At 41.6% G+C, this 11366-nt stretch overlaps 2 protein-coding genes across 2 annotated transcripts; both read left to right on the top strand.

Annotated features, from left to right (window-relative positions):
• The first annotated feature begins 3281 nt into the window (after positions 1-3281).
• Positions 3282-4103, top strand: LOC135171565 (piggyBac transposable element-derived protein 4-like). Its single transcript, XM_064138193.1, has one exon. It carries the CDS (start codon positions 3282-3284, stop codon positions 4101-4103), a length of 822 nt encoding a protein of 273 aa, XP_063994263.1.
• A 4503-nt stretch (positions 4104-8606) lies between these two features.
• On the top strand, positions 8607-10983 carry LOC135171431 (uncharacterized). Its single transcript, XM_064137960.1, has 3 exons — positions 8607-10495; positions 10577-10754; positions 10848-10983. Exons 1-3 carry the CDS (start codon positions 10310-10312, stop codon positions 10973-10975), a joined length of 492 nt encoding a protein of 163 aa, XP_063994030.1. The 5' UTR covers positions 8607-10309; the 3' UTR covers positions 10976-10983.
• The last annotated feature ends 383 nt before the right edge of the window (positions 10984-11366 follow it).

The raw sequence follows: 11366 nt of genomic DNA, 5'->3' as shown, positions 1-11366 counted from the left end.
TTGGCTTGGCGTTGGGTGGTTCCTGGTGTTGGTGTCAAGCGTTGTCACTGCTATACTTCCCGTCTCGGCTATCGGTCTGCGTTGTCGGTTTAATTTTCTCTGGTGTTGGTTGGGGTTCTGTGTTTTTATTTATTAATCACCTTCCTTCGTCGACCGTCGGCTCCGTACGCGTAATTCAGTGTGTTCCCACTTCTTGTGTCACATAACTCTTCTGCACTATCTCCTGATGAGTGCCAAAACTAGTTGGGCGCCAATGTGACGTTTTGAGGTTTGGCTACCCCCTCTTTTAGTGCTTTGGATAGCCAAACTGATTCTTATTATTCCCAGTGTACTCACTAAGGGGTTATATATATATTTCTGGATGCTACTAGCGGTTACTAGTAGCTGGTGTATATATATATCCCCTCTTGGGACTGATGGTGATGGGACACTCCTGTGTCTTGTCCCCTTCTGCTGGGCCGTCGTGCCCCGTCCGGCTAGATCTCGGTGAGCCCTTCGGGTTCACTCTTCTAGGAGGGGTGTCTTGGTGACGGGTTGGGAACAACACTTAATAATCTCACTCGCGGAATGTATTAAATGTATATATATATATATTTGATCTTAATGGTATACACTCCTTGCGCGAGTGGGTCGGTATCGCGTTATTAGGTGGTTATGAGTTGGACTTGGAGCGCGGTTACGAGCAGTGGAAGACCCCGTCTGGTCTGCTCCTGGAAGGTATCTGTCTCTCTGCGAGTCTCTAAATCTCCTCCAAGTCCAAATCGCTGATCTAAGCAGTTCCACGGCTTTTTGCACCAATATTGTCTTGTGTCATCATTGACGCAAGACTCATACAGTCACACAGTATACTGGACGTGCCAAAAGCCCTGAAACTGCTTTATTTGATCCCTGCTGTGGCGTCATTTGGGTGCTGACAATGGTCTAAACATCCGTTGGATTGTTCAGTCCCTTGTCCAAATGGCGTTGCAGGGAGCAAACCGATCCTCCAAACACTGGGGCAGCTGACCACAGCGTCTCCAAGACATCGTGGGACTGCTGACCCATGTCTGGGCATCGATTTTCAAAAACGACGCATTGGCGGAGGCCAATACGTCACAATATGATTAATATGAATACAATTAATTAAATATAAAAATATAATAATTACATTTATGGAGACTTGAAAAATACGATCTACTTACTGATGACTTGGTAGTATACCATAGGGTAGTTTCACTTTCTTTGCACAAGGTTGATCACTTTGATCTTCTGAGTTATCACTGTCACACATATTTTATTGTCAAAAATTAAAATGAAAAATTAAATAAAACGCAGGTTATGTGTACCGTAGTAAACAACAACGTCGAACTGAGTGAGAAGCCACACCGTACACTCTACTACACTGAATATAGATAGGCATACCTTAGTATAGCGCGGCGATTGCTCGCTACGGCAAGTATCGCCACGCCAACGATTCGGTTTAGGAGTGCGCCTATAGATGTTTCACATCAATAATAAATTTCATAAACAGATAACTCTCGCTTCCCCCTGGTGACTTCCCGCCTGAACGACATAATTTCACCGTTGAACGGTCGAACCAAAATAACACGTTACAACTTACCCTCCCCCAGACCGGAGGCGGTGGGAAAATTCTCGTCAAGTTCTACTGTTTACAAGAGTAAAATTTCCAGACGGGACTCTCCCCGGCACGGCAGTGTATTCGAAGTCATTCACAACCCAAGAAAACCCCCGTTCTCGTAATCAACCAAAATCAGCGGCACTAGCTACCAATAAACACACAGACAGCAACATCTGGCTATGACCACCCATTTACAGGGTCCTCTAAATGATACAAATACCCACTCATAACCGACGGCTCTACTTAATCCTACGACGTTATAGTCTCGCCTCTAAGACCAGCTAACACATGTACCTCCAATGCCGTCAACCCAGCGTCATGGAACACCGAAACAACGTTCAAATCCGAGGTTCGATTTCTCAAAACATTCATCTTCCTCGTCCAGCAACTGAACACCAGCGTCGGAATTCTCACGTGCCGCTAAAAGATCCTTAACCCTTTGGGTACATTTGACGTCTGAGAGACGTCATTCACTTGTTTTCCCTAGGAGCGGATGATGTGTCTGAAACGTTATTTGAGGATAGGCACAATTCTGTTCATTTGATTGTAACTTGTATCAGTCATAATAGAAGAGGCAATTACAGTATTTCGGTGAACATTATTTGCGATACACTGCCCCATTATGTCAAAAACAAGGAATATATTTTATGATAGTGATAGCGAAAGTGACTTTGGGAAATCTGAACAAGAATTGTTTAGTGATCCTGAAATTGACAATTACAATGAAATACAAAGTGAAGGTGATGAAGACGATATTGAAATAGAAAATGATGACAATTTTAATATAATATCAAGGTTTCGAAGACGCACAAGACGTCTATCGAGCAGTGATAGTGAATCTTCTCGTGAACCAGAAAATGATGACAATTGTAATATAAAACCAAGGTTTCGAAGACGCACAAGACGTCTATCGAGCAGTGATAGTGAATCTTCTCGTGAACCAGTATCAGAGGAATGGATTTGGGAAGAAGAAGAAAATGTAGCCGATATAAAAAGTTTTTCTGAAATATCTGGAATTAATCCTTTGAGCCTGCGTAGAGTAGGTGGTAATCCTACGCCTTTAGATGTTTTGAAAGAAGTCTTGAATGAAGATTTTTGGGACACTATAGTAGAAGAGACGAATAGATATGCCAGACAAGTGATAGAAAAAGAAGGTTGTGTAACAAAAAAAAACCAAAGGTGGTTTCCTGTAAGTTCTGATGAAATGAAAGCTTATATTTCATTATGCATCTTGATGTCGCAAATGAAGAAGCCGAAAGTGCATATGTATTGGTCAAAAAGATATGCAATAAGTACTCCAATTTTTGCCAGCACTATGCCACGCGATAGGTTTTTTGATATTTCAAGCTTTCTACATTTTACGGATAATGAAAAGGAACACAAAGATGACAGAATAAGAAAGATTAGAAATATAGTGGATTACCTAAATACTAAATTTTGTTACCTTTATACTCCTGATAGTGAAGCAGCTATTGATGAATCGTTAATGAAATTCAAAGGTCGATTGAGTTTTATTCAATTTATTGCCTCCAAAAGAGCTCGTTTTGGCATAAAATTTTATAAACTTTGCGAATCTACATCAGGTTATTGTATTCGTTTCAAAATTTATGTTGGCAAGGATAAAATCCAGGGAAGTGATACACCTGCTACTGAGAGTGTAGTCATGGAAGTGGCACAGCCTATTTTAAAAAAAGGTTACACGTTGTATATGGATAATTTTTATTCATCACCACATTTATTTCTGACCTTACTAAAAAATGATACGAATGCTATTGGAACTGTTCGGAAAAACAGGAAGAATATGCCAAAGGTGTTTTCTTCAATGAAGTTGAAAAAAGGAGAAGTCAAAACTTTATCCAGTCACGGTTTATTGGCTTTGAAATGGAGAGATAAAAAAGACGTTCACATACTTAGCACGAAACATTCAAATGCTGATTTGATAAACACAGGCAAAAGGAGAAAAAATAAAGTTGGCGATAGCGAAAATATTATAAAACCGGCATCTGTGCTTGAGTATAATAAAGGTATGGGAGGCGTTGATAAACAAGACCAATTGCTAGCGTGCTTCCCAGTTATGAGAAAATGTGTAAAGGGTTATAAGAAAATGTTTTTTTATCTAATAGATATGGCCTTTTATAATGCTCATGTTTTATATTCTAAAATCAACTGCACAACCAAGGCAGGCATTACTTCCTTTCGTTTAGCTATTGCCGAAGAATTGCTGGCGCAATTGTCATTGCCAAATTATAAACGTCGTGGACGTCCGTCAAGTAGCGATACGCCATTTCGTTTGGCAGCGAAAAATTGGGCGCACTTTCCTGAGAACATTCCGTCAACTAAGTCCAAGCAACACCCTGGAAAAAGGTGCCGTGTTTGTTATAAGCATAATATTAGGAAAGAGACTACGTGGCAGTGCAAACAATGCAAAGTAGCACTGCATTTACCTACTTCCTTTGAAAAATATCACACTCTGCATAATTATTAGTAATTGGTTTTTTGTTATAGCTTGAATTTATTTCATTTAGTTTTATTTTGTTGTTATTAATTAATTTTTGTTTTGCAATTCTAATTACTTGAAGGCATCTTAATACTACATATGTCACCAATATTTTAGAAATAAATAAATTCTTACGTAAAATGTACTGCTTTTACATACTACTCCAAGCAACCAAAAATTATATCCGTTCCACATGAAAATATTTTCTCAAATAAATCCGTACCCAAGGGGTTAACATGATGACGTCCTACTATAACACCCTGATCATTCGAAATTTCATATACTAACGGCGACACGATACGCGATACTCGAAAAACCTCGGCCGAATACTTTCGAAAGAGTTTCGCCGCTTGGCCCTTCGCCGCGTTCGATAGCTGTCGGATTTTCCGTCTAACTCTATCGCCGATTCCAACACTCACATCACGATGATGAGTGTTATAATATTTCGCTTGCTGTTCAAATGCCTTATTCAAATTCTCCACCATCAGCTCGTACAATTCCGCCATTCGATTCATTCGACTCGCCCAACGCTTCGTATCCGGCACGACAATAGGCTCATCTCCTTCCGCCGATTTCCGGAAAAATAATGACGGCCTAGGCTGCCTTCCAAAATTCAAATAAGCCGGCGAGAAGTGCAACGAACTATGGCATGCAGTATTATACGCGAATCGAAATTCCGGTAGATGCTCGTCCCAACCCCGGTGATCCTGGCCAATAAAACAAATTATCATGCTCTTCAAAACTCGATTCACCCTCTCGACAGGGTGTGCTTGCGCATGATATGGTGGGGTCAACATATGCTGAATGCCCAACGATACGGTAACCTCTTTCATACATTTATTCGCGAATTCGGTACCGTTGTCCGTTAACAAAATCTCTGGAGTGCCATACCGGTGCACTACCACATCCTCCAAAACCGTCAAAATCGTGGGACCATTCAAAATCATAACCCTGCAAATTCAAGGCCCAGCGATTTAGTCGACCTTTCGGATCTTTCAAATTACTCAACCATCGCAAACTTGAATGATCCGTAACAACCGGAAAATGGAAACCCGATATATCGACGGAAATGCTCAATTCCCCAGAGAACTCCTAAACATTCTTTCGCTGAGACGGTGTAATTCCTTTCAGCCGCATTCAAAGTTCGGCTCGCAAACCGGACGACATATTCGACTCCTTGAATCTTTTGCACCAATACCGCGCCTAAACCGTATGCGCTAGCATCAGTATGTAATTCGAAAGGAGCGTCAAAGTCCGGACACGACAAAACAGGAGCAACAGACAGCGCTATCTTCAAACTATCAAAAGCTCTCTGTTGTTCATTCTCCCACCCCCACTTGACCGACTTTCGAAGTAATCTGGTTAAGAGTTCCGCCATGGTTGAATAATCTTTAATGAAGCGCCGATACCACGACGACATGCCCAAAAATCTTCGCAATTGTCTAAGATTCTTTGGAGCTGGAAATTCAAGTATAGGCGCTACCTTCTCGGGATCGACATGCAGTCCATTCTCATCAACCACAAAGCCAAGGTACTGCACCCGAGAACTACAGAATACACATTTATCGGGATTTACTTCTAGCTTCGCGTCCTGCAACTTTATCCAAATTTTCTCAAAAATTTCCATATTTTTTTCGAAACTTTCGGTAGTGATGATGATGTCATCTAAATATGCAAAGCAGTGCGGCTCCATATCCGGCGTTACGATTCTGTCGACCAAACGTTGAAACGTCGCCGGTGTGTTCGTCAAACCGAACGGCATGCCGACATACTGAAAAAAACCCAGACCGGGAACAACAAATGCGGTAAACTCACGAGAATTCTCAGCCATCGGTACCGGATGGTAAGCTCTCTTCAAATCCAGCGCCGTAATATATTTCGCTGACCGCCATTTATCTGAAATCGACGTCAAATTCGGAATCATGTAACCATCCTTTTTCGTGATTTTGGTCAATTTCCGATAATCGATACACAGCCCATATTTGTCCCGTTGTTTCATCATCACCACCGGATTCGTCCACGAACTAGACGATTCTTCAATTACTCCAGCCTCCAACGATTCTCTCGTCTGCCGCTGCATTTCTCGTAGAATCGGCGGAGATACCTGATATACTCGCTGCTTAATCGGCGAGTGATTGCCTGGCCCGATAATCTCATGTTGGATCGACCTAGTAAGACCAGATTTTTCAACACGCCGATATCGATACTTCTCAACAAGGTCTTCTATGCGCGCACGCTCATCATCAGAAGTTTCCTGTAAGCCAGCTATCTCGAAAAGCGAATTTGAATCCGAAGATCCGAAAGAGTAGCGCTCTGAGCGGCCCGATAACCACCACTCTGCGGTACTACTGTCAAGCACTATTCCAAAAATCCACAACGTCTCGACCCCTAATATCAAGGGATCCTTCAACCCCGGAGTTATCAAAAATTCCATATCGTGCACTACTCCTTTCAGTTTGACCGATAAAACCACAGTGCCGTGAACCGTTTCCGTCGCACGGTTCGCACAAACCACGGTCGACCATTGTGGACGAGAAATAACCAAATCCCAGTAATCAATCCAATGTTTTGGTATACTACGAATACAAGATCTTGAAGCACCCGGATCTAATAGCACGTTAAAACTGCTCCTAGCGATCGTCACCAGCAAAAAGATACGTGTATGAACCGAGAGACCAAACAAACAATTATCTTCAGCAATCCTTGGTTGTTGCGTATCAAATCACGCGACGTCTTAATTTTACTTTAAAAAATAAGAATTATTAAAACTTATGTATACTGTTCCGGCGAGAGCGCACAAAAAAATCGGCAGAGAGGGGGATGCGGGTTAACGGGTGAGAATAACTGTGACAAGAGAAACACTGTGTTCTGTCACTTAAAAACTTGTTTATTTCACGTCACTCGTGGTTGTTCACAAAAAAACTATACAATTATGCGCTGTACATGAGCCGCGAACGAACAGTTAAATATCGAACGCGGTAGAGACAAATTTGCTGAGAGAGATATAACACCACTACTGATCACCAAGAGGGTACGTTGAAAAGTGACCCCCGGAAGGGCCGAGAGAATTCCAACGGATGTATGGAACGTTCGAGATAAAAAATCGAACGTTCCAGATAAATCACCGGCAACGGTGATTAGGGCAGCGCCTCAGGTGCGCAATTAGGCACCTGGATGCCAGCGCGGCCGGTCAGGCAGACCTCGCCCAGGAGGTGCTGCCACCCTTAGCCACATGAGGCCGTCGCCTCAACATATACGAATTCCTCAATATTTTATTTAAATAATTTTTCTCTGCCCAGCCAGATTAGTAAACTTTATGATGGCCAATTTTCACCATTTTAGACATAAGATAAAATCAATTTCTCTCCATTATCTTTCTCCGCCTCTTAAAATGCACCTATGGAGACAATCCTCCCTATCTTTTCATTTTCTACACTACTTTATGACTCCGTACTCCCATCGGTCTATTTCACTCGGTGCTATTATTGCCCCTCATCCCTATTTTTATTACATTGTCCGTCCTTGATTCCTCCGGACAGACGTTTTTGGGGAATCATCTCCAAAGAGATAGTGATCTCTCTCTCGCTTCTCTCCAAGTGCATCTCGCCAATAAATGGCATTTCTGGAAATTTTCCTCTTCCTTTCTTTCATCCCTCCCACTTTTTTCTTCCCAACGTTGTCTTTATGATTTGTACCACTCCTCAGTATCTTCCCAACTCCCACAATAGTAACCTCGTTGGAGGTCAACAAATAATTGTATTTATCAAAAATAAATTCATAAATAAATAGAATCGTGTGTGATTCATCCCCTTATTTAAACCGCTACACAAAGAACACTTCGGCGTGTAGCAGAATTGAAAATACTGTTCTGTGTAGGTCAGAACTCTAGAACTTACAATTCTAGAGTGTTCAATCGAACGTATTATACATTCAATTCATTACATTGGCTGATCAGACCCTTGACCGCCGTCATGTTCTTTTCCAGCCTCGATGAGTGATGCTGTACCCGAAACACCAAAATCATAAAACGACAAATCAACAAAATTTTCCTGAACTGCTCCTATTTGATTTTTCCGTGCCAACAAATTATCCAACCTATTCAATCCATCCAACTTATCAACAATATCAACATCCGAATCGATTCCTTTTTCAGCGGTAGACAGTGTGGAATCAATCACTGCCCCCCGCTGGGGTTTTCCGAATTCAATGCCTGAGGGCGACACGTAGGACATTGAGGACTTTAAACCCTCAATTTTGGACAACCAAAACAAAAGATGTCCTTCGAAGGCCTCGAGCAACCCGCACGGAAATGTCCAGTCTCGCCACAATTATGACAAATTTGCGAACAACGGGCAGAACGAACGCTCGAAGCTGTAGGCCCCCCGGCGTCACTACATTAACTGGAGCAGGCGAAGCAAACGAAGGAGATGGCTCACTAGCAGCTGAAGGCTTAGAATTACTCGTCCCCCTCCCAGTGCCCTTACGATATGAAGCGCCTTTCCTCGACGAAATACCGGAATGATTGCTGACCGAGAGGTCAACAGCACAGACCTGGGCGTCACCAGACTTCTTCCTGCTTGGCTTGTACTTTTCAGGAGCATAAGATCAGGCTGGATATACGGTATCTCCAGCAGCAGGTGCTGCAACGAGTGTCGGCAAATCTCGACGTTCATCAAAAGCTTGAACGAGTTCCTCTAAGTTGTCGAACGTGGTGAATTGGCGACGAGAAATCATATGATGATATTCTCTCCTTAAATTCCCGAAAGCGATATCTAATCTAGCCTCCTCCGGAAAATGAGAATCTTGCGCATGAGTCCACATTAAATGAACGTTATCAATATAATCCGATCCGCTCTCTAACGCAGCCTGAGTTCGAACACCAATATCGTGGACCGCGCGCCACCGTTTAAATTCAGTGTTCGATAAACGACGCACAAATGCGCGATGAACCCAAGTGGGGGTCGCCGACACCTACAAAAAATACGATATCTTTCCAATGTCACAAATCGGTACTAAATTCCGACATTGGGACGATATGGCTGATGAACCAGAATCAGTACAGAATCGATACTGACTTTCAGTATGGTTCTTCAGACATATTTTAAATGTCGAATCGATGCACGTTTCCTGTTGGGAAAACGGTACTGTATAACTGCCTCAAAATCGACATCGTGGCACTGCTGAAAATACAGTGCTGGATCGCATTCTCCATTTCAGCATCAGATCGATACCGGCATTATATCCGTATTTAGATACTGAATTTTGTTGTTGCCATAAACATCTAAACGACATCGCAATCATGTCGTTGGCCGAGTACAGGATTTCGACTATGACCAAGCATAAAAACGATACTGTGGCAACTTAGCAATCCAACATCGAATTCTATACTGGAAATCAGTATCGTTACGGTGCTAAAGGAATGGTCATATGTCTATGCTAAAATATTTTGCTATGCTAGAATTTTTTTTACGCCTAATATCTTTTCGAATATTAAAGATATCGAAAGATTGCAAAATATTAATTTTGATGTAAAGTAATGTGCTATATTGCTGTCCCCCTTTTTGTTTGTATGTTATATACTCTCCATGTAAATTGAAGAAAAAAAGAAATTACTCGCTAAATGGGAACAACATTTTATTTGCGCATAAAAAAATTGAGATTGGTTGTAAAATTATCATAAATTGGAAAAATTGTTAAACCTTAGTAAAAAATATTTGTGTAAAAATATTCGTGCATTTGTTTTTGTTTGGAATGCCATGAGAGGGACAAGGACGAAGAGCCTTTGTCATGGTGACACATGTGGCAGCCATCCACCCTCTCCTTTCCCTTTTCCCCCGGCGTCAACAACCTGAAAATTTCCCTGCTCTCGGGAGAATTTTCAAGTATTTCTCTTTCAGTTGACCAGTGAGTGTTACCCGAAGCAAAGTGTTAAGTGAAGTGTTTGAAAAATGGATTGTGTTTTGCATTTACAACTTGCAACAATCTCGTTAAATATCCAAAACCAGGAGAATTCTTCGGAAAATAAGTTCATTGTCCTAAATAAAAAAAAGAAATTATTTAGATGCATTTTTGGCAGGAGAGAAGGGGATTAACTTTGAAAATGAAGAGATGAATGAAGAATATGGTTTATTCCTTACACAGGTATCCTCTTCGATGCACTTTTCAAGGCATTTGAAAGTTTTAAGCGCAGCTTGATGTATGATTTCCAAAAAAAATTCACACCACTTACTAATTACCTCAATACATCAACGCAAAGATTCGGTATATCTACCACAGAGGCTATGGAAACGTTGGATATCACTTTGCCCTTCAATAGAGTGGAAGAGCTCAACGCATTTGACGAAATCCTCAGAGACAGCCCCGAAAAGAAGAAAATCTTGGTATGCATATATTCGTCATTTTATGTCATTCAATTGTTCTTTACAATCTTCTTTCTAACACGTAAATTCATTAATTCACAGCAATCAGTGATGGCAACGAGATGTACGGGATCAACGAGTCTGAAGGAAAGTCTCACAGCTACTCTATCCGGCCTTCTATCGAAAAAATTACAACTCGAGTATTCGGCTTGTGGAAAGGAAACTCATGGCCACAAAAAGCTTTCTTTCAAAGATCCATCCATATATGGATGTTTAGAAGGTACGACACATCCATCATCAAAATAGTAACTGGTTTGGTTCCTAGATTTCCGGATACTCATCTAATTCATTTGTATATTTCGATTGTCCACAGCGGTTCTTATCGAGAGACATAGTATTTCAGCCACTTCGCTCATCTCAAAGATGAGTAGATGGTTCACAGGAGCTATTGATCGCTCAGGAAACGGAAGACGGCGTACAGCGCCACGTCCCAGGCAATAAGATGATCACTCATAGCCATATAAGTTCGCCTGATATGTATTCGGATGGCGAACCATTATCATTAATAAAAAACTGATTATCGATAATAAATAAATCAGTCAATCAATCAATAACCAGTACCGTTCCCATAAGTGATCCGCAAAGAATCGGCGTACAAGCGACACTGGATGTATCGCCGTAATCATGGCGGATTCATGCAATTCCGGTACCATTCCAGCATTAATTGAATATATTGGAACGGAGTCGTTTTTTCTTTAAAATAAGCATCGAACCAGTACCGACCGGAGATATTGGAACGACGTTGGTTTCCAGTATCAAAATCACCTTACAAACCGACAGGTTGACTACGTTAATTCAGTACCGAACGCCGGTGCAAACACGACGTCGTCAT

This window comes from Diachasmimorpha longicaudata, chromosome 20 (genome assembly GCF_034640455.1).
Source record: "Diachasmimorpha longicaudata isolate KC_UGA_2023 chromosome 20, iyDiaLong2, whole genome shotgun sequence".
Classification (NCBI taxonomy): domain Eukaryota; kingdom Metazoa; phylum Arthropoda; class Insecta; order Hymenoptera; family Braconidae; genus Diachasmimorpha; species Diachasmimorpha longicaudata.
This window is presented reverse-complemented; position numbering and strand designations above follow the sequence as displayed.